The sequence below is a fragment of the Euprymna scolopes genome, chromosome 24 (assembly GCF_053919585.1).
Source record: "Euprymna scolopes isolate OS-2025 chromosome 24, ASM5391958v1, whole genome shotgun sequence".
Taxonomy (NCBI): domain Eukaryota; kingdom Metazoa; phylum Mollusca; class Cephalopoda; order Sepiida; family Sepiolidae; genus Euprymna; species Euprymna scolopes.
In genome coordinates, this window is record NC_136505.1 from 98,239,250 (window position 1) to 98,263,474 (window position 24,225).

The 24,225-nt window shown below is 34.9% G+C and overlaps 1 protein-coding gene across 1 annotated transcript in view; it reads left to right on the forward strand.

The window, feature by feature from the left end:
- Positions 1-24,225, forward strand: part of LOC145246857 (peroxisome assembly protein 12-like) — a 42,816-nt gene that overhangs the window by 17,396 nt on the left and 1,195 nt on the right. Inside the window, exons 3-7 of the mRNA XM_080108704.1 lie at positions 1,863-1,963; positions 4,264-4,344; positions 11,046-11,278; positions 14,205-14,391; positions 18,684-18,769. Coding sequence (XP_079964830.1) covers positions 1,863-1,963; positions 4,264-4,344; positions 11,046-11,278; positions 14,205-14,391; positions 18,684-18,769 — 688 coding nt within the window. The remainder of the gene's footprint in view (positions 1-1,862; positions 1,964-4,263; positions 4,345-11,045; positions 11,279-14,204; positions 14,392-18,683; positions 18,770-24,225) is intronic.

Here is a 24,225-nt window from a genome sequence, read left to right on the forward strand (position 1 = left end):
GTAAAAACAGCCTATCCTGCCTTGACAGAGTACAAAATAGACTTCGTGGTTTAGTGGGGGATGCACTTTTCTCTACCCTGCAACCTCTCTCCCACAGAAGAGACGTTGCGAGCCTATCCTTGTTTTATCGTTATTTCCATGGCAGGTGCTCGTCTGAACTCCAGTCTCTGGTCCCCCCCCTCACCAATCTTTCACGAAAAACACCCGTCTAGCTGAATCCACTGTGAAAAATTTCCCCCACTCTATATCTGTGCCTAAATCAAAACGCGGATTCCATGAACAAAGCTTCTTTCTTAGAACTGCACGCCTGTGGAACTCTGTTCCGTCTGCCTGCTTCCCACCGGACTACAACTTGGATGTCTTCAAGTCCAATGTTAACAAATTCCTAATGAACCGCCCCTTTAAGTAAACACTTCATCAAATCTCCACACTAACGTAATGTACTTGCAATAACCCTTATCCCTGAGTGGCTTCCGGGCCTTGATAAGTGGTGATCACTGTGTAAAAAAAAAAAAAAAAAAAAAAAAAAAGTATGGGGCGGGCGGGGAGAAACAGAAACTTGCTGCATCGCCAAACTTAGTTTAACCTGAATAAGATCACACGACTTAACTTTCTCGCACCTGTCAATTTCACTTTATGAACCTTAAATTTAGACAGCTTTTACTTCTTCTCCTCTCATGACCGAGATGGTTAGGCGTCTGGGTTTTTTTCTTTCGTTTCCACCTTCACGTCAAGGCTTCGGGTTTGAGCCTATCTTCCTACTAAAACTTTTTTTTTTCTTTTAAACCTCCAAATACCCTGCCAAATTTTTTTTTTTTTTTTTTAAACAGGGTTGTTTTGATCTACCCCCCCCCCAACCACACACCTCCAAACACCCGGGTAACGCCGGGTACCCCCGCTATTTAAATAAAAAATAAGTTTCTATTTTGCTAATCTGCTATCTATCATTACTTTGTTAAATGATGGTTTGACCTGTCTCCCCCTGCTTATCAAGGGCAGAGAGGCAAAATATGATAAAACTAATTTTTAATTTTTAACTGGCAGATTTCGTAGTTATTATTACGGAGCCAATTCTCTACTGAATATTATATTGTACCTAATATATAGTACTGATCAAGGATAATAGCTAATGAGTGTACGGTAGTCAATGATACAATATTGTAGTAATCATGAGTAGTGGAAATTCGGTAAATTGGATTACTTAACGGGACGCTTATGACCTTCACCGAGGTGCACGACTTAACACAGAAAAAAAACACCTCTTAATCACCTGCTAATGCACGCGTCACTGTAACATCCAATGACAACAACAACAACCTTCTCACTCGACCTGCCTTTTATACCACTATCTCAATCCCTCCTCTTGCGCATGCGCCCGTAGATTCCTGACAACCTCGAGACTTCCGCTTATAAAAACCCAAGTTTTGTTGTCGCGCATGCCTACAGAAGACACAAACACGTGGGCGTTTGTTTTGTTGGTAAGTACTACAACGCTCATCAAGAACTTGTTCACATTGGACTTGAAGATGATCATATTGTAGTCAGTTGGAAAGCAGGAAAGTCGAACAGTTTCACAGGCATGCACTTCTAAGAAATGATTGCATCTTAAACGTCGTTTCCAAATTAATAAATCAAAATTAATTTAAAATTAAGTTTATAAAAAAACAAAAATTGCATGATTTTTAATAAAATAATTACATCTTAAACGTCGTTTCAAAAGCTGTTTTATCTGTTTATTCAAATTTTGTTTTTAAACGAAATAAGCAAGAAATTCTAATAATTGAAACAGTTTTATTCAAATTTTTTTTTTTTTTTTTTTTTTTTTGGTTTTAATGTAAAAAAAAAAATCTTTGCTTTTGTAGCTGGCTCATTTGCAGAAAACTTTTATGGCCTGCGACGAATTGGTGAACACTCGCTTCCACAACTTCCCAAAAATGTTTACTGGAAATCAATTTTCTTCCTGGTAAGTTGTTTACATTGCGGAGCGTGCGTATGTAACAGGTGGGTTGTGTAAACGTGTATATATTCTGTATGTATCGATTGATTATATCAAATTATGTCAATGTTATGTTGTGGCCTTGTCGGTTAGGCATTAGAATACGCCGACTGCCCCCCTGCAGAGAGTAAAAGTCCCTCAATGGGGGTCCTGGATATGACCTTAAACTATATCCAGTGGTGAGGCCCCAGCTTGTGGGCTTTGGGGAGTGTGGAGCCACCCTTTTATTACCATTGCTCCCAGGTCAACTCTGACCCGGAGTGGTAGTATCTGTTGGGGTCATAACTATGGGTTAAATAGAAACCGACGTGAAAACAACAAATATATTCTATTAAAAAAAATTTTCTTCAAAATCTTTGGATTCGGCATTAAATAACCCGAAAAGGGTTGATATGCCGTAAAACAAAAGCAACCAACCAACCAATGTTATGTTGTCGGTGGCAAGCCAAATCTTATTGGCGTATAATTTATGTTGTGATGCTGACGTGAAACGATAACATGGACGTATTGAAAAAATGTGGGAGAGACAATTACTTGTAAAAACAAATGCTTGTACATGACAATGAGAGGGAGACGAGTTCTTAGATGAATGACGAAGAGTGTATATCATAGCAGTCTATATACTAGACTTTCCGCACAATTAAGATGTCGGTGATGATGGTATGCTCAACACTTGTGGACAGTACATGTAAAACGTCATTTTACACAACAAATAAACATCTACCTGGTTATTCAACCAGACATGACACAATAGTTATATTTATTACTAGCAATTCAGCCTGGCTTTCCTCGAGCCCTGTGTACTGTTTATAACTTTATGCGCATATATATATATATTTATTTATTTACCAGTGGTGAAAAAACCGGACTAGAGTGCTCAATGTGTAGCCAGAGCAGTATATAAGAAATTTATTACTGTGAGTCCATAATGAGTTTACATATTGTTTCAACTAGAGGAAGATCCTCAAAGAGAGGAAATATCCAACTAGCATCGTCAGAATTCATAGATGGACTTAGTTATAAAATCAAATAAGAATGGAAAAATCGTAGATGAAGGGGAGTTAGAAAAGAAGAGGGAGTGGAGGAGAGAGGACGTTGGAATTTAAAGTAAAAAGATTTTCCCAAATCTCAATACCCCTTATATCATTCTCTAGTCTGAAGACTTAAAATTGACAGAGTAGTTTGGTAGGGAAATGTACACACACAGACAATTTCACTTTTATAGATAACATTTATCATCTGGTTTCGGCTGAATATCTTTAGAGATTACAATGTTCTGTTCACATTTTGGCTATCTTGAAACATGCCAGTTGCTAGCTTCATAAGAGAGACTGATTTCTAAATCCTATCTGGGCTATCTGACATCTCTTCAACTCTCCTCTCTCAACTAACTTGCTTGTATATATTAAAACTAATCCTTTATGCTTACATCATTCAATTACCCGAAGATCTAACAGGTGGCTTCTTAATCACATTTTCTCTGGCCAAATTTATTGTTTATACCTAGGTGTGAAAACCTATTTTGTTAATTGTTTCTAAGATCCCTACTACATCGCAAAACTTATAAACATTATTTGTCCTTGCAACACAATCTAATTTTTGTACCGATAATCATAATGATAACTTCTTTCAATAAACATCTAACTTTTAATAATAATAGTCGATGTTACAATCGACTATTCCCAACGCCACCCTGGCATCTGGAAATAACAAGTTGACTTCATTTTAAAATCATCAAAATTATTTCAACTCTTTTTCTTTTTTGCACTCTCAAAAGAATGAATTATAAAAAATAAATTTCTGTATGCCATAAAAATCTTATGTAATTTTTTGAGATAAGGATTAATAATTTGCATTATTTTGATTATTAAGACTACTGTTCTCATATGGAGTGTTTTTTACACAATGTTCCAGTCGATGTAACCTCCAACCTTTGCAACGACCCATGGCATAATGGATTAAAGTTTTTCTCATCCAATCAGAATGTAGGTAGGTTTTTCCTAAACAGCGCCGCCAATTTATTTATTTTATTTATTTTTTTTTATTTTAATCAAATGTTTATTAGCCATTTGGAATATTCCACTTTCCTCCTAAGAGATGTTAGGATAATAACGGTTGAAGCGAATTAGTGTATTAATATATAGATTATTTCGATTATTCAAACTACTGTTTTCATCTGGAATGTTTTTTTGCATGTAACCTCCAATCTTTGCAAGGACCCATGGCATAGCAGATTAAAGCTTTGTTCATTTTGTTTCTGATTTCAGATTGCTTTCCCTTACCTCAAAGAGAAATGGAAGAACTCTTACGAAGAATTCAAAGAAAACAACTTGAAAGCTGAAGGCAGTGTAAGTTGAACCAAAATTTCAACCAGAGATGCTGATAGTTATGCATCCTGCACCAATAAACATCTAAAACAACACGGTTTTATCTTGAATATGTATTCCGAGGATGGAAGTCAATTTGTTTTGTTTTTTGTTTTTTTTTTATAACAAAACAAAAACAATCACATTATGTGATAAATTTGAATTGATCAATCTTTTAAATTAAATTTTACAACTAGCTAAATGAGAGAGCCATTGGTGCCATCTTTTAAATTTTGCCAAAATTCAAAGATGATAATTTAATTTTACTACAGAGATTTTGTTTGTATAAAAAAAGAAAAATTAAAACAATACACATGTATCCCAAGGATTCAAGTCATTTTTTTTTTTTTTTATAACAAAATAAAAACAATCACATTATCTGGTAAATCACATAATAGTTATGCCGCTAAGAGTAACATGTTCAAAAATTATGAAAAACACTAAGATAGAAAAAGTAATTATTAATGAAAAACAGTTTTTGAAAAAAGGTTATATGGGAAACGATATTGGTGTACAATATTTGGTTTTTGTCAGCGGTACGTACACCATAAAAGTTTTTCTGGTGCTGATTTAAAATTACACTTATTTAAAAAAAAAAAAAACAAACATATAAAAAAAAACTATGATATATCTACTCATCACATAAAAAGATGTCATATTCCAAAAATTATGTGAATTGATGAAGTATTTTTTATCGAAGAAAATAAAATTTTACAACTAGCTGATTGGGACAGCTGCTAGGTGCCATCTTTTAAATTTTGCCAAATTTGACTACAGACATTTTGTTCGTATTTAAAAAAAATTAAAACTTTTTTATCACTAAACATTTAAAGATTTGATTTTTTTTTTTTTTTTAAATAAAAAAAAATACTTGATCAATTTACCTGATTTTTGGAATGTGACATGTTCGTTTTATGACAAATACGTGTGTCAGAAAGATTTTTTTTTTCTTCTTTTTTTTTTCTTGGTGAGAGAGGAAGCTATGGACTTGTACCAAAAGTTACCTCCCTGATAGTTATGCATCCAATATCATCTAATTTATAAAACTCACTATGTCTGTTTGTCTCTCCATATTTTCAAACTCTATCTCCTCCGAAACTAAAAGTCGCAGTTAGGGGCTTGAAATCATTAGATTTTTTTTTTTTTTTTTTTTTTTTACACAGTGGTCACCACTTATCAAGGCCCGGAAGCCACTCAGGGATAAGGGTTATTTCAAGTACATTACGTTAGTGTAGAGATTTGATGAAGTGTTTACTTACGGGGGCAGTTCATTAGGAATTTGGGGTTTGTATTACTGTACACATAGATTCGAAAAAGTTGCGAAAAAAACAAATATATAACAAATAAGTGTTTACCGATGTATTGGAAAATTCAAAATGGCGCCCGACACTCTCTTTAACACGGTAAGTTCAGGAAAAGATGTTATAAATAATAAACTAGACAAAATACTGTTAGAAATTCGCTCATTATATGTTACCGTGACATAAGTTGACATATATTCAGTGTTTTTTTAATAGTATTTTGTCTAGTTTATTATTTATAACACCTTTTCCCAAACTTACCATGTTAAAGAGTGTTAGGCGCCATTTTGAATTTTCCAATACATCGGTAAACACTGCATGTTTGTCGAGCTGAATAAACATGTTACATTGAATAAAAACACAAAAAACATATTCAGTTAGGTAGAAAAGTAACTTATCTTGACTTTGATAACATTTATTTGTTATATATTTGTTTTTTGACAACTTTTTTGAATCTATGTGTACAGTAATACAAACCCGGAATTTGTTAACGTTGGACTTGAAGACATCCATGTTGTAGTCAGGTGGAAAGCAGGCAGACGGAACAGAGTTCCACAGGCGTGCAGTTCTAAGAAAGAAGCTTTGTTCATGGAATCCACGTTTTGATTTAGGCACAGATAAAGATTTTTTATGGACCATTCTTTTAGATGTCTGGTCGGTTAAAATAGTTTTTATGGGGCCAAAAATGGTTAAAAAATTTTTTTTAAATCGTTATACATTTTGTACATTCATCTTAGTTTGTATTTAATTTTTAATCAGTTCATGTGCATGTCACGTAGGTACATTGGTAACGTCACCAGCTTTGAATGCTAGAGTTTTGCTCTCGTTTTCAATTCTAGCTGGTGGCACCCAAATACTGTTTTTTTTTTTTTTTTTTTTTTTTTTTTTTTTACTTTCGAAATCACGACTCTATAAAAATATATACAAAATCTGGACAAATTAAAATATATTTAAGCGTCCCCCCCCCCATGTTAGTCTAATTTCTAAAATCACTATGCCTGTTTCCATATTTTCAAACTCTATCTCTACCGAAACTAAAAGTTGCGGAGCGGCGCTAGGAGCCTTAAGTGATTGGAGTTATTTTTATTGATTGTTCTTTTATGGGTTTTAAGCCAGTTAAAATAGTTTTTAAGGGGTCAAAATTGAATAAATCGTTCTGCATCTTATACATCCATCAAAGTTTATTTTTAATCAGTTTAGCTTTCGGTTTCGATTCTAGCTGATGGTACCTAAAGATTTTTTTTTTTTTTTTTTTTTTTTACTTTTGAAATCACGACTCTATAAAAATATATACAGAATTTGGACAAATTCAAATATATTTAAAGCATATTTTACGATCTGGCAAAGCCCCCCCCCCCCATCCTTCCTCTGCTAGTAAACACGAAAAAGCCTAAAACAATGCAGTTATATCTTGCATATATATCTGTAAAAGATAATGTCGACGAACGCTGCATGTCCGTCATCACATCGGGAGTCGTCAAAATGTATAAAGATATTTCATTCTAGCATTTAAAAACGGCTTTTTTTTTTATCATCTTCATTAGTACGCTGTATAGAGAAAGAAAGGTTTAGTTGTGGAAAGTGTTCCTGTGTGGAGACTGCTAGCATTAACCTAAAAAATAAGAGTTATCTCCCTTAGATAGAAAAAAAGAGTGATGGCCCTTGGATTCGAAAAGAAAGGAGAGTCCGCCATGACACTTTGACACGAAAACACATGCTCTAAAATTGAGAGATTTATCATCGCACATCCAGTGGTTAAAAATATCATAAATTCAAACGTAACGTAGAAAACTATTCACACCTGAGATTATCTTGTACGTCTATAAGGCCACCATTCGCCCATGCATGGAGTATTGTTGCCACATGTGGGCTGGTGCATCTACCAGTCTACCACTAGTCTCTCCCTCTTAGATAAAGTCCAAAAACGAGTTGTCAATCTAATCGTTCCCATTTTATCAAATAACCTCCAGCCCCTGTCCCATCGCCACAATGTTGCATCACTGTGCCTGTTTTACAAATATTTTAATGGAATGTGTTCTGATGAACTCGTTACACTTGTACCCCCCTCGACATACATATCCCCGACAAAACCGTTTAGCAATAAGATCTCACCCCTTCACTGTTGTGGATCGTCCGGACTACTGTTCTCATCTTAAGCGTCATTTTTACAACGCTTCAGTCGATGTAACCTTTGATCTTCTTTGGGGTTATTTTTTGACAATGGCTTTTATTAGTGAATTGTGAAAAAGACTGTTTTTTTGTTATTTTTGCCAGAAAACCATAGTCGTTGCAATTCAAAATGTGTGACATGTTTATGAAATGGAAAAAATGTTGTTTCCATTTTCATATCTGTATCAATCTAATATAAAGTTTCTGAACATATCCCAAAGACGCAGGTCAATTTTTTCAAAACACAAAAATAAAAATGATAACACATTATAAAACAGAAAGAACGTTGAGCCATTTCTATTTTCATATTAATTTGAGTCCGTACCGATTTGATATATTTTTGAATTTTTGATACGAGGATTCATAATAGGTATTATGTTCGGACTACTGTTCTCATCTTGAGAGTCATTTTTACAGCATTTCAGCCAATGTAACCTTTGGCCTTCTTCAGGGTTATTTTTTGACAATGGCTTTATTGGTGAATTGTAGATAAAGAATGTTTTTGTTTTTCTGCCAGCAAACAATACTCACTGCAATTCAAAATGTGTGACATGTTTATGAAATGTAAAAAAAATCAAACAATTCGTTTCCATTTCCATAACGATCTAATATAAAGTTTCTGAATTTTTAAAAAAGGATTGATAATGAGGTATCTTTCCAGACTTTTTTTGTATGACACACGCATGAAATTCTAGTCCCTTTCGAAGTAATCTCCTCCAGCTGCAATGCACTTTTACAGTTCCAACAGCTTCTGAAATGCCCTCTCGATGACTCTCATCACAGCCTCTTTCATCTCCCCAATTGTCTCATAATGACAGCCTTTAAAGTTTTCCTTGAGCTTACGGAATAAACAAAAATCACAGGGAACAAGGTCTGGACTATAGGGTGGGTGAGGAACTGTATTGATGCCAATTTTGGTCATGACAACGTTCTTTCTTTCTGATCTTCTCTGAGCACCCTTAAGACAAACTTTGCACAAATCCTCCACATCTTCAGTTCCTCGCAAGTAATTGTGTGAACAGTTCCCATACTGACATCAACCTGTGCACTTACTGTCTCTATAGACACATTACGGTCCTTATCCATGAAATTCTTTATTTGGCCAATCAACTCTGGTGTTCTGCCTTCTTTACTCCTCCCACACCTCTCATCATCCCTCACAGACTCCCTGTCTTCTTTGAATCTCTTATACCACTCAAAAACTGATGCTCGATTTATGCAAGATGAGCCAAAAGCAGTTTGAAGCATTCTATCCGTTTCTGTGGCATTTTTCCAGGTTTAAAATAGAATTTTATTGCGTATTGTTCTTCTAAAGTATCCTCACATCCAGATTGAATTTTTGAAATTCACTAGCCGTGAAAATCAGGCTTTAGTAGGGTGTATTCCAATTCCTGCTGTAGCTGTTCATTTGAACCTGAAATCATAAAATTTTTTCAGTCATTTCAGAAGATGTATAGCAATAACATAGTGAATTTTCAAGAGTCTACAGCAATTTTTTTAAAAATTACAAAAAACGTCTGGAAACTTATTGAAGACACCTCGTAAGTCTGAAATCTTATTTATTCAAGCTCGTATGTATATTTATTTATTCTTCGGACTGTTGTTCTCATTTCTGTTATTCTCACAACAATTCAGCCGATGTAACCTCCAACCTTCTTTAGGTGTACCTTGACAATGACTCTTATTTAATTTTGGTTTTGTTCTTTAAGCGATCAACCAGAGTTTCTTTTTTATATTAATTTGAGTCTGTACCGATTAATCCTTATCCCTGAGTGGCTTCCAGGCCTTGGTAAGTGGTGACCACCATGTAAAAAAAAAAAAAAAAAAATTTGATATGATGTTTCGTGATGCTGAATAACATTCTTTCTAGTTTGTCCAGTCATGCCTTGAAAGAATGCAAAACTGAATGAGGTCTAATGGGGGATGCCCTCTTTTCTCCTGTACTGCCCTTCGCACCAAAGAGAGGTTAACAGTCTACTTTATTTTCATGGTAGGTGCTTGATTGAACTCCAATCTATGTCGTCAAAGTGGTTCAGCTTTAATAGTGGAATTACACTAATTCTGAAAGAGGAAATAATATAGGTCCGTTCTGCCAAAGTCTCGCCTTTTGAATGTCTCCACAAAACCTTGAGGTTTGTGCAATCTACCATTTTAAACTTAATACAGGAAGTTTAGGACACTTTCCGAGAAAGAGAGAGAAAAAGGGTTATCCTAATCAAACTAGGAATTTAGCTTACGATTTTATTAGCCCCTCCCCTATTGTTTTAAATATTCTTTCAACCTGAAATTCACGTGAAGAAAAATCGGGTGAAAGACCATTGAAGACACCAAATTTGCAAAGCTAGAACACCTAACATGAACAGATTTCTCAATTCAGTCAGTATATCTCTGCACACTTCAAGGCTGGTGGTGGCCTTTCCAAGTAGTTTATCCTTCCTGACAGAGACAAATCAAAGAGTATTCTGAACAATTGTTATATTTTGTTGGGTTGCCTTGTTTGTATGTATGTATAAAACTTTTGACAGAGGTAACAGATTTTCACAAGATTGGTATTGTTTTGAAGCTCAACCCTTCGGACGACAAATATCAAAAAATTGGCTAAAAACATTAATTCCTTCACCCTCAACTGGGCATTTTTCCACAAGGAAGGGTCGCTTTTTTCACCTATATTTTCTAAAGTCATCCCCTCTTTTTGATTGACTAGCTTTAATTTAAACCTTCGCCACTTCCGGTTTGGCAATGGACATAACGGCAAAGACGTCACTTCTTTTTTTGCGGTTTTTTCCTCCTTTGCGGTATGGGTTCGAGCCTGCCTGCCTACTACCACTTTTTTTTTTCAATACACACTTCCAAACACCCATGCAAAGCTGGGCACCCAGGCTAGTTTATAAATATATCTCAAATTTCAGGTTTTTCTTTTCTTTTCTTCTTTTTTTTACATGTTTTTTTTTTTTTTTTGTGGACATAACCTCTCATTTAAAATTAAATAAATAAATGCTATCTGGTGAGAAAGTGAGGGATAATTTTACATTAAATTTATACACAAAACTGATCCCCGACTCTAAAATCTAAAATATTGTTCTTTTTTTTTTTAAATTTTGTTTTTATACCCCCACCCCTGATACACAAAATTTTACAAGCGAATTAAAATCTTTTTTTGATTTTTCTGAAACATTCTTTTTTTTTTTTTTTTTTTTTTTTTTTTGCTTGTAGGTAAAACCGCTTGGTTTGAAGCAAATCTCTCTACGTTTGTTTCCGTATGTGAATAGTTTCTGGGAAATGCTGGTGCTTTTCTTTGAACTCTCTTACATTTTTCATTATTCTGCCTCGGCATCCCCCAGCCTCTATTTTGCGGGGGCTAGACTCACCGCAATTTCACCAGAATTGGAATTCCTACACAACAGTTCGCCGTCGACCGGTTTATTCTACCCAATTCTTTTCTCCAGGTAAGGAATGACCAACGAAAATTTCAATTTCTTTATTTAGTGTTTACACAATTTGTGACCCATTTCTGACATTTTCTGGACGTTTATGCAAACAGTTTGAAGATGCAGAATAAAAAACGATCTGGCTTCCAAATCAACATGAGGCAACACTGTCAAATACGAAAAATAAAACATTTAAAGCAAGAAAAAGAAAAAAGTCACTATGTGAAATTTTATGAAAAAAATAAATTTAAACTATTATAATTTTTTTTTTTTTTCTTTTTTTTTTTTTTTTTACAAGAAAGTTAAGGTTTACTTGATGACAAGCGAGCCGCTCGGCATGCCCGCTTGTACAATATGCTTAAACATTATATTTTATTTCTGTAATTGCTCCTTGGTCAATGTAGTCGAGACCCTTCATGCTGAGACAATTACTATTTATTTGGATAATACCAGAGTGCCCCCTTTTTGGAAGGAGGTGCTTTTCCTCCCTCATTAAAAACGACCTTCGTGGGAGGTTTTAAAGCAATGCAATTTCTGCAAGTCATCTTTTTGATTGACTACGTTAAATTTGAATCCTTTACACTTCCAGTCGCGTCAGAGGTAAGACGTCAGGGTTTCTTTCATTTTCTTTTTCTGCCTTCGCATCACAGGTTCGAACCTGTCTGACTACTACCACTTTTTTTTAATTTTTTTTATTTATTTATTTATTTATTTTTTTTTTTGCTCACCCCGACAACACCGAGCACCAAGGCTAATATATTATAAGAAATAATTTACCCAATACATAAAACAAATAATTTTTTTTATTTTCAAATGAAGTCTGTACAAAACATATATAAGAACACTGTCAGAAACATAAATTACCTTTGTGTGAAATTTGCAAAAGATAGGCTCAGCTGTTTCAGAATCTATGTGGAAGGAACTCGCACACAAATACACACACACACACACAAAGTGACTTTTATATATAGTAGAGATTATTTTTTTTTTTTTGTATTGGTACTGCTTTTGAACCAGACTGAGCAGATTAGGATAAGGTTAGGGTAAAAAAAAAAGACATTTTTATATCTATTGTTGTTTGTTTTTTTGTTTTTGTTTTTTTTTTTTCTAGTATTTTACCTTTTTTTTGGGGGGGGGGTAAGAATTGAAAATTATTTTTTTTTAATTTTATAGATTTTTTGTATTTTTGTTTTTTAAGAAGCTTTGTTCATTTTCTGTGTTTAGATTTAGGCATAGATTGAGAGTTGGAGGAAATCACTTATAGTGGTTGTAGCTAGTCCAGTTTTTTTGTGAAAGTTTGGCAAGGGGGGACCATAGATTGGAGTTCAGTCGAGCACCTGCTATGAAAATAACAATAGAGCAGAGACAGGCCTGCAACGTCTCTTTTGTGGGAAAGAGATTGCAAGAAAGAGAAAAGGGCATCACCTACTATGTTTCGAAGTCGGTTTTGAACTCTATCAAGGTTGGATAGAGCGCGCCGCGCAGCTCCTACTCGGATGTGGCAACAGTACTCCATTTTAGGTCGCACTTGTAGCTGTTAATATAAACAAACTTTAACAAGCTGTTAATATAAACAAACTTTAACAAGCTGTTCGCTCTCTTATCATTTCTCTTGAATTTCACTGGCCACGTTATACTGTACAACAAAATCCAGATTAAAAAAAGGTGCATGCTACATAAGATCCGTTTCTGTTTTAAATAAACATTTTAATATTAAATCCGACCTTTATTTTCCATGCCATTGTGCATAGAAAAATGGCTGCAAATCTTCTGTACATTTTTTTCGTGTTGCATAATGTCATCAATTCAACAGCGGCTTTGTTGCTGATAGGGTGAGGTATACTTCTCTTCAGTCCTGGAATATCCACCCTCATAGGCTTTATCCTCTCTTTGAATCGCGGTTAGTTTATTGCTAATTGCCTGCAGCGCCCCTACTAGGAAATGCTGACGGGGCTATTCAGATATTTTTTTGTAGGCCATAGTGTGCTTATCTTAGTACACTGGTTTCTCAAAATCATACCTGACCTTGTATCTCAGAGGTAAATAATAGGTTTCATTTCCATATATATGATTCAAGGGAAGTAATCCTGAGTTAGCTATCTTGGTTTCTGCAAATATAAATATCGTTAAAAAATAAAAATCTGTGAAGTTAATAATGGCAATTTCACAGTTTGTTTTCATAATTTTTTGCTTTTACACCCACTGTAGTTTACCCCTATTAAAAAATTAGATTCTACTTTTTGGGGGCGATTGCATGTAAACAACCTGAAAAAATATCCATAAAAGAATTATGAAAAAAAAATATATTTCAGAATTTGGTCCCCCTCCCCTACCACTGGCAAGATTACAGTTTTTTTTGGGGGGGGGGGATTACATGCCCGAAATGCTTGAAAAAATATCCCCAAAGCAGTGTAAAAAAAATAAAAGACACTTCCCTCAATCACGTTCTACATTTTGGAGACAATTACATATAAACAGCCTGAAAAAATGGCCTCAAAGGAATTTAAAAGGAGATAGACACAAGGCTGGTATGTAATATGGGGAAAATCTAGCTCTCCACAAAGGGACACTCTGGATACAAACAAAAATTGTCTCAGCATAGAAGCATTTCTTTGTCATTGATCAGAGACTGAAAAATTAAATGCAAACTCAGAACGGATACTACACATTGTTATTTTTCTTTTTATTCATTTTCTTTAATTTTTAAAAATAATTTTTTTTTTTTTGTTTTTCTTTAGTTTTTTATTTGTTTTTTTTTTAATATAAAATTTTTTTTTAAATTTTTTATCTTTTTTATTTTTAGTTTTTATTTTCATTTTGTTTTTATTTTTTATTTGTTTTTTTAATTTTTTTGTTTTTTTTATTTGTTTTGCTTTTTATTTATTTATTTTAGTTTTTAATTATTTCTTTCTCTATTTTATTTTGTAATTTTTTTTTTTTGCAGGTCTTTTCCAAGGGAAATCACTCATCTTTTCTTTCAGTTGTTGAACTTCATCTCTTTCGGATTCTCAACGGGTTTATCGATTGGCGTCTTCTTCCTACAATTTCTCGATTATTGGCACAACACTCTGAATAGTACAAATTCCCCTTTAGACTTAACAATGCAGCCGATTCCACCGAAACCAGAAACGGTATGATTCCTTCATCTTCTCCATCCAAATAAACAAGCATCACTTTTATCCCCTTTTTTTTTTAATCAATACTGAATCACCGACTATAAATAACAGTTAAAGTTACACTTAAACACATAAAAGATTTTAGGTAGATATTTATTACAGTTATTTTCATCAAATATATTGAGTATTATACACGATAAAAAGTATAAACGATTTTGATTGAGTTTTTAATATTTAACTATATTGTTTTGTTATGTATCGATTAGAATTATAACATCTAGAAATCTGATATTCAAACAAAGGCATTATATTTCTTACTTCTGGTATTATATGTTTCGAAAATTGGTATAGACTTGTTGTGTACAGTCAAAAAAGTAAGAAACTAATTGTTGCCTTTTCTCTTTATATACTTGTGATATTACTATATCATACGCAGTTGAGCTCCCTCGGGTATGAAATAAAAGCCTGCTTTTTCTTAGAGACATCCTTGGTTCGAATTCTATGTTTGGGTAGCATGTCTTGTCAGCAGTGCGTCGTGTTTGCCAAATCTATATTAATTATTATCCAATATATATAAAAAATATCACTTAGGTATCAATCATCTACTACAGTTTGATCCCAGGACGCTTAGTACTCTAGCCTTAGTAATTATATCCTGAGCTACTGGCAGATGGATAAGTCAGGTAAAATATAGAGAGATTTTGAGCTATGGATGTTCAATTTTTTCAAATGTGCAAAGGAAAAACCAGAAACGGTATGATTCTTTCTTCATCTTCTCCATCCAAATGAACAAGCATCACTTTCATCCCTTTTTTTTTTTTTTTTTTTTTTTTTTTAAATCAATACTGAATCACCATTTTAGATGATCCCATCATTATAACATTCGGTTTAACATTCATTTTATATGCTGGCATGTGTTAAGAATTTTCACTTTAAGATTCTTTTAAGAATCAACTTGTAGCAGCCAACACCCGCTACATTACAGGCAGGAGCTACTTCTCACGACTTTGAAATTTGAAATCCATTTTCTCCCTGGCTTGTCCAATCACAAGCCAGCTCTCAATCACGTGACAGTGTATATAAAACCATTAACTCTCTTTGATCCTGATCCTGCTGGGCAGCGGACATTAGCCTGGGGCAGAAAGTGAGTACTACAAGTTTATATGGCTCTCTTCAAACTCACATTTATTTCCACGTGCACTTTATCTACAGGACTACTCTTGCCTTCCCTTTCTCCTGTAATTGGTTTCCTTCATCCCAACGACTACTACTGTGGACTGAGCTATTCTCTCCTTCAACCAGCTGGCAATATATTAATTGGGTTTGTATTACTATATACATAAATTCGAAAAAATTGTCTAAAAGCAAATATATAGCAAGTAAATGTTATCAAAGGCAAGATAAGTCACTTTTCTACCTAACTGGATATGTTTTTAGTGTTTTTATTTAATGTAACATGTTTATTCAGCTCGAAAAATATACAGAACACATTCCATTGAATTATTTGTAAAACAGGCACAGTGATGCAACATTGCAGTGATGAGACAGAGGCTGAAGCTTAGTTGATAGTGAGACTGATTAGATTGACAACTCTTTTTTTGGACCCTATACAAGAGGGAGAGGGTAGTGATGGATGCACCAGCCCAGATATGACAAGAATACTCCGTGCATGGTATGCGAATGGTGGCCTTGTAGAGGTACAGGATACTCTCAGGTGTGAGTAGTCTTCTAGCTCGATAGAGGGAACCCACCTTCTTTGCAGCAGCCTTTGCAATGTCCTCTATGTATTCCAGTTCATATTGCCTGTAAATGTTAGGCTAAGGAGTTTGAAGGTAGAATTCTCAGGTAGGGTGCTATTTGTCATGGATATAGGGGGTTGGAAAGGCATCTTGTAATTGTTAAAGGAGAACAGCTTAGTTTTAAAGCATTAAATGTTACCATCCATTTACGGCCCCATTCCAATATAGAGTGGAGGTCATTTTCTAACGATTCTGCCATTGTCTTAGATTTATGTACATCTGTTCTTCCCTCATGCATATTATAGAGCGTTGTATCATCAGCAAATATACCCATCTCGGACACAATATTATCAGGGAGGTCGTTTATGAATATCAGGAATAATAATGGTTCAAGGGTCGACCCCTGAGGCACTCCCGTATTACTAACTTGATCTATCTCTGACCAGGTATTTATTTATCCCTCTTTCTCTTAACTCAAATCGCTAGTTTGTAGTGTTTGGTTTGGTTGTTTTATAGTGGATTTTATCGTTTTTGTTCCCTGCCTTGCAGAACATGAATGAGTTTTTCAATGGGAGATGAAAAAGGGTTACAGTATTAATGTTTGATACATTTTAAGTTAGGAAATCGGTCAGGAAGTGGGGGGAGATAGAAAGAAGAAATGGAAGAAAGGAAAAAGAGGAAAAGGTGGGTTGTTGTTTTTGTTTTTGGTTTTGCAGAAAATAATTACGTTTTGCAAAAGAAAGTAGAAAAACAAAAAGCATCAATGTTAGGTCCATTTCATCTCGGGAAGCCAATATCTTCAGACAGCCTGATCTGGTAGCACCAAGGCCTGTCTTTAAGATTCACATTACAAATCCATTATAGCATTGTCTTATATCATGTCATATTCTTATTTGTGAAAAATGTGAAAAATATTTGTTGTGCTAAAAATATCCCAAATTTCTTTTAATTATTTCATAAGTGTTGACAATTGAGATTTAAAAAAAAAAAAAACACTAGATCAGGGAAAAGAAATCTCCAGAAAATCGCTAGATTTTTAACTTTTACTGGCTGAAATTTTCAAAAACCGCTAATTTAAACAAAAACAAAAAAATCCCCTAAAACGAAAAACACATATATGTGTATTTTTTAAAAGACGAGAGTTCGGGAACATCATTCAAGCGGAAAAAGAATGTTGCACTATTGTGAAGGTATTGCTGGAAGGTTTTAGTGACTGCAGAAATCCTCCGAGACTGAGGAAGGTATTAGTCAGCAAAATTTTACGAAGAAAACCTTACGAAAGTGAAATACTATGGGGAAAAAAGTTTGCGAGCATAAAATATTCATCCATTGTTTGTGTAATCTTCATTAGTAAGGGATCGAGTATTTTGCCCATTTGCAGTTTTTTATGACCCTTTTAGTCGTGCAGATAATTTCAACCAGTGAAAAGTTGTGTGCGGATCACGGAATCATTGCTCGGACTTTTGTATTCTTGGCGATTGCTGTTTTACGTCTAATAGACAAAGTCCGGCATATGTGATAACCACGGGCAGTGGCGATGGTACTTGCAGAAATGTTGTCAGGACTGTTTTAATTTTGGTGCACTAGTGCTTTTATATCGAGTTTCTAGAACGCTCCAACCTTTTTACTGTCTTCATACACGAAGAGATGAAAATATAGTTTCATGGATTTGTGTGTAAAATTTAATTTTTACTTTTTATAAAAATTTAACTCGATGAATTTTTCATTTTTTTTATTTAATTCAATAAATTTTTACTTTTTATAAAAATGTAATTCAATGTGTTTTTACTTTTTATAAAAATGTAATTCAATAAATTTTTACTTTTATAAAAATGTAATTTAATGTGTTTTTACTTTTTATAAAAATGTAATTCAATAAATTTTTATTTTTATAAATTTTTATAAAAATTCAATAAATTTTAATTTTTATAAAAATGTAATTCAATGTGTTTTTACTTTTTATAAAAATGTAATTCAATAAATTTTTACTTTTATAAAAATGTAATTTAATGTGTTTTTACTTTTTATAAAAATTTAATTCAATAAATTTTTATTTTTATAAATTTTTATAAAAATTCAATAAATTTTAATTTTTATAAAAATGTAATTCAATAAATTTTTACTTTTATAAAAATGTAATTCAATGAATTTTATTTTTATAAAAATGAAATTCAATGAATTTTTTTTTATAAAAATGAAATTCAATGAATTTTTTTTTATAAAAATGAAATTCAATGAATTTTTTTTTCTAAAAATTTAATTCAATGAATTTTTTTTTCTAAAAATTTAATTCAATAAATTATTTTTTATAAAAAGTTAATTCAATAAATTATTTTTTATAAAAATTTAATTCAATAAATTTTTATTTTTATAAAAATGTATTTCAATAAATTTTTATTTTTATAAAAAATGTATTCAATAAATTTTTATAAAAATTCAATAAATTTTTATTTTTATAAAAATGTAATTTAATAAATTTCTACTTTTATAAAAATTTTAAAAAATTTAAATTTACCTTTTTTCAAAATGGCAGAAACATTTCACAACAAACGCGATTTATATTTTCAGTATCCATTGCCTTTGGACTGTTCCTTTTCCACTTGTCCACTTTGCCGGAAGACGAGAACAAATGACACAGTATTAAGTGTCTCTGGGTAAGTGTACGTCTATGTCTATATATTAGCATGGTCATCGGGTGTTGCCTGGAGGCCAGTAAAAACAAAATAGATGAGATGAAACGGTGCAAGATATTTTTATCAAACATTCTATCTTTCTACCTCTCTCTCTTTCTCTTCTGTCTTTCTACCTCTCTCTCTTTCTCTTCTGTCTTTCTACCTCTCTCTTTCTCTTCTATCTTTCTACCTCTCTCTTTCTCTTCTGTCATTCTACCTCTCTCTTTCTCTTCTGTCTTTCTACCTCTCTCTTTCTCTTCTCTCTTTCTACCTATCTCTTTCTCTTCTATCTTTCTACCTCTCTCTTTCTCTTCTGTCTTTCTACCTCTCTCTTTCTCTTCTGTCCTTCTACCTCTCTCTTTCTCTTCTGTCTTTCTACCTCTCTCTTTCTCTTCTGTCTTTCTACCTCTCTCTTTCTCTTCTGTCTTTCTACCTCTCTCTTTCTCTTCTGTCTTTCTACCTCTCTCTTTCTCTTCTATCTTTCTACCTCTCTCTTTCTCTTCTGTCTTTCTACCTCTCTCTTTCTCTTCTGTCTTTCTACCTCTCTCTCTTTCTCTTCTGTCTTTCTACCTCTCTCTCTTTCTCTTCTGTCTTTCTACCTCTCTCTCTTTCTCTTCTGTCTTTCTACCTCTCTCTCTTTCTCTTCTGTCTTTCTACTTCTCTCTTTTTCTCTTCTGTCTTTCTACCTCTCTTTTTCTCTTCTGTCTTTCTACCTCTCTCTCTTTCTCTTCTGTCTTTCTACCTCTCTCTTTCTCTTCTGTCTTTCTACCTCTCTCTTTCTCTTCTGTCTTTCTACCTCTCTCTTTCTCTTCTGTCTTTCTACCTCTCTCTTTCTCTTCTGTCTTTCTACCTCTCTCTTTCTCTTCTATCTTTCTACCTCTCTCTTTCTCTTCTGTCTTTCTACCTCTCTCTTTCTCTTCTGTCTTTCTACCTCTCTCTTTCTCTTCTGTCTTTCTACCTCTCTTTTTCTCTTCTGTCTTTCTACCTCTCTCTCTTTCTCTTCTGTCATTCTACCTCTCTCTCTTTCTCTTCTGTCTTTCTACCTCTCTCTCTTTCTCTTCTGTCTTTCTACCTCTCTCTCTTTCTCTTCTGTCTTTCTACCTCTCTCTCTTTCTCTTCTGTCTTTCTACCTCTCTCTCTTTCTCTTCTGTCTTTCTACCTCTCTCTCTTTCTCTTCTGTCTTTCTACCTCTCTCTCTTTCTCTTCTGTTTTTCTACCTCTCTCTCTTTCTCTTCTGTTTTTCTACCTCTCTCTCTTTCTCTTCTGTTTTTCTACCTCTCTCTCTTTCTCTTCTGTCTTTCTACCTCTCTCTCTTTCTCTTCTGTCTTTCTACCTCTCTCTCTTTCTCTTCTGTCTTTCTACCTCTTTCTTTTTCTCTTCTGTCTTTCTACCTCTTTCTTTTTCTCTTCTGTCTTTCTACCTCTTTCTTTTTCTCTTCTGTCTTTCTACCTCTCTCTTTTTCTCTTCTGTCTTTCTACCTCTCTCTTTTTCTCTTCTGTCTTTCTACCTCTCTCTTTTTCTCTTCTGTCTTTCTACCTCTCTCTTTTTCTCTTCTGTCTTTCTACCTCTCTCTTTTTCTCTTCTGTCTTTCTACCTCTCTCTTTTTCTCTTCTGTCTTTCTACCTCTCTCTTTTTCTCTTCTGTCTTTCTACCTCTCTCTTTTTCTCTTCTGTCTTTCTACCTCTCTCTTTTTCTCTTCTGTCTTTCTACCTCTCTCTTTTTCTCTTCTGTCTTTCTACCTCTCTCTTTTTCTCTTCTGTCTTTCTACCTCTCTCTTTTTCTCTTCTGTCTTTCTACCTCTCTCTTTTTCTCTTCTGTCTTTCTACCTCTCTCTTTTTCTCTTCTGTCTTTCTACCTCTCTCTTTTTCTCTTCTGTCTTTCTACCTCTCTCTTTTTCTCTTCTGTCTTTCTACCTCTCTCTTTTTCTCTTCTGTCTTTCTACCTCTCTCTTTTTCTCTTCTGTCTTTCTACCTCTCTCTTTTTCTCTTCTGTCTTTCTACCTCTCTCTTTTTCTCTTCTGTCTTTCTACCTCTCTCTTTTTCTCTTCTGTCTTTCTACCTCTCTCTTTCTCTTCTGTCTTTCTACCTCTCTCTTTCTCTTCTGTCTTTCTACCTCTCTCTTTCTCTCCTCTCTTTTTCTACCTCTCTCTTTCTCTCTTCTCTTTTTCTACCTCTCTCTTTCTCTCTTCTCTTTTTCTACCTCTCTCTTTCTCTCTTCTCTTTTTCTACCTCTCTCTTTCTCTCTTCTCTTTTTCTACCTCTCTCTTTCTCTCCTCTCTTTTTCTACCTCTCTCTTTCTCTCCTCTCTTTTTCTACCTCTCTCTTTCTCTCCTCTCTTTTTCTACCTCTCTCTTTCTCTCCTCTCTTTTTCTACCTCTCTCTTTCTCTCCTCTCTTTTTCTACCTCTCTCTTTCTCTCCTCTCTTTTTCTACCTCTCTCTTTCTCTCCTCTCTTTTTCTTCCTCTCTCTTTCTCTCCTCTCTTGTTCTACCTCTCTCTTTCTCTCCTCTCTTGTTCTACCTCTCTCTTTCTCTCCTCTCTTTTTCTACCTCTCTCTTTCTCTCCTCTCTTGTTCTACCTCTCTCTTTCTCTCCTCTCTTGTTCTACCTCTCTCTTTCTCTCCTCTCTTGTTCTACCTCTCTCTTTCTCTCCTCTCTTGTTCTACCTCTCTCTTTCTCTCCTCTCTTGTTCTACCTCTCTCTTTCTCTCCTCTCTTGTTCTACCTCTCTCTTTCTCTCCTCTCTTGTTCTACCTCTCTCTTTCTCTCCTCTCTTGTTCTACCTCTCTCTTTCTCTCCTCTCTTTTTCTACCTCTCTCTTTCTCCTCTCTTTTTCTACCTCTCTCTTTCTCTCCTCTCTTTCTCTCCTCTCTTTTTCTACCTCTCTCTTTCTCTCCTCTCTTTTTCTACCTCTCTCTTTCTCTTCTCTCTTTTTCTACCTCTCTCTTTCTCTCCTCTCTTTTTCTACCTCTCTCTTTCTCTCCTCTCTTTTTCTACCTCTCTCTTTCTCTTCTCTCTTTCTCTCTTCCCCATTTTCTCATTCATCTTTTCTGTCTATTAGAAATGGAAGCTGTATTACAATGAGGTATTAAAACAATAAATTGATGAAAACCACTAAATGAATGAGTCAAATGAGCTGGAACAAAGGAAGCAGGGAATAGATCAGACATGCCATAATAGTATTTGTAGAAAAGACCAAGACTAGCAACATCACATCTTAATCATCAAAAGTGAACTAAGTTTTTGGTACTCCTGCAGTTTACCGACCGTGCTATAAATTTAGACCAAATTTTCAAGTTAAATTCAATTTTTATGGTATCTTTTGTTTATTAAATTGTTTGGTGAAAATACAGAATAGTTAACAAAAGCACCCCCCTTCCTTCCCATGTTGAGAATGTGTTTCTAAATGACAACCTTATTTCAACCTGGTTTGTAAACTGCAGAATTACAAGGTTTTCTTCATCACGTGTCGATTTCACTTGATGTACCCGCCTTTGGCTTTGATGCCAACTTTGAGGCAGCACTCAGAACCTGTCTTCAATATATCTTGACAAAGTTCCTCATCGGTATCTCTCGACAGTCATCGGACAGAATCTTTCACCTGTTTGATGTCTCCTGCCTTACGCCTGCCCCCGCAAGACATTTGTGATCTTGGCTTTTACCTCCTCCTTCATGTTGTAGCTAGATCTGTTACAGAGCTGCTAGCACTTGTAGCAGCAGCATAACACACATGCAAATGACCAAGCCGGTGTGCTTGTGATGTTACAGTGGAGGGAAGAGAAGGAAAAGAAAATCGGAGAGAAAAAAGGCCACATGAACAGTGAGCGATGAGAACATGTGGACGGCATATCCCCCACCCCCTTCTTTCTTCCCATGTTGAGAATGGGTTCCTAGATGATAACATTATTTCAACCTGGTTTGTGAATTGCAGAATCACCAGGTTTTCTTCATCATTTGTTGATTTCACCTGATGTACCCGCCTTTGGCTTTGATGGCAGCCTTGAGGCAGCCTCACAACCCATCTTTACTTTTTCGATGTCTAGTGCTACCATATCAGGCTGTCTATTGGCTTCCTAAGACGAACTGCGCCTACATTGATGTTCCTCTTTGTTTTTCTATTCTCTTTTGTAAAACTTAATTATTTTCTGTAAAATCAAAAACAAAAACACCCCCTCTCTTTCCTTTTTTTTTCTTCCCCTACTTTCCAACCTAGTCGCTGGGGAATTAGAATACACCGACTGCTCCCCAGCAGAGGGTAAAAGTCCCTCAATGGCACCCCTTGTTTGCCAAGGATTGCGACCCGTGGAGCCTTGGAATGAAATCCTGGTGGTTAAGGGTTGTAGAGGATAGAAATGAGTTCCTCTCCTTCCTAACACACCATTTTGGTTCTTACCTCGGTGGCCAGACGGGCGGTCGGAGAGGCCCACTCTGATTGGCTGGTCACGTCCAGCTCTAAATCTGACAAACATAACAAGAAAATACACTTCACTTTAGTGAAAATAGACGAAATACAGGTGCTTGGATCCACCAGCGATAAGAGTACACCACTCCCTGTTGCTGTTGGGGCGAATGGGTCTCCCCTCCCCCTACACCTCCCGTATAGGGCTCTAAGGTGTGTGGGGAGCATGAGAGATGAAAAATTAATAAACTTCCAATATGGCTTACAAAAAGCCTAAAAAAAAGGAACTCTGGTGAACTCACTGACTCCTTTTATCTTTCTTGCTTCCCCATTTTCCTATTCATCTTTCTCCTTTTCTTCTTTCTCCTTTTCTTTCTCCTTTTCTCTTTTTCTTTCTCCTTTTCTCTTTTTCTTTCTCCTTTTCTCTTTTTCTTTCTCCTTTTCTCTTTTTCTTTCTCCTTTTCTCTTTTTCTTTCTCCTTTTCTCTCTCCTCTTCTCCTTTTCTCTCTCCTCTTCTCCTTTTCTCTCTCCTCTTCTCCTTTTCTCTCTCCTCTTCTCCTTTTCTCTCTCCTCTTCTCCTTTTCTCTCTCCTCTTCTCTTTTTCTCTCTCCTCTTCTCCTTTTCTCTCTCCTCTTCTCCTTTTCTCTCTCCTCTTCTCCTTTTCTCTCTCCTCTTCTCCTTTTCTCTCTCCTCTTCTCCTTTTCTCTCTCCTCTTCTCCTTTTCTCTCTCCTCTTCTCCTTTTCTTTCTCCTCTTCTCCTTTTCTTTCTCCTCTTCTCCTTTTCTTTCTCCTCTTCTCCTTTTCTTTCTCCTCTTCTCCTTTTCTTTCTCCTCTTCTTTTCTTTCTCCTCTTTTCTTTCTCCTCTTCTTTTCTTTCTCCTCTTCTTTTCTTTCTCCTCCTTTTCTTTCTTCTCCTTTTCTTTCTTCTCCTTTTCTTTCTTCTCCTTTTCTTTCTCCTCCTTTTCTTTCTCCTCTTTTGTTTTCCCTGTTCAGCTTTTCAACACTTGTTTCAGGAATTCTTTATGGTAAATCAAAACAATCATA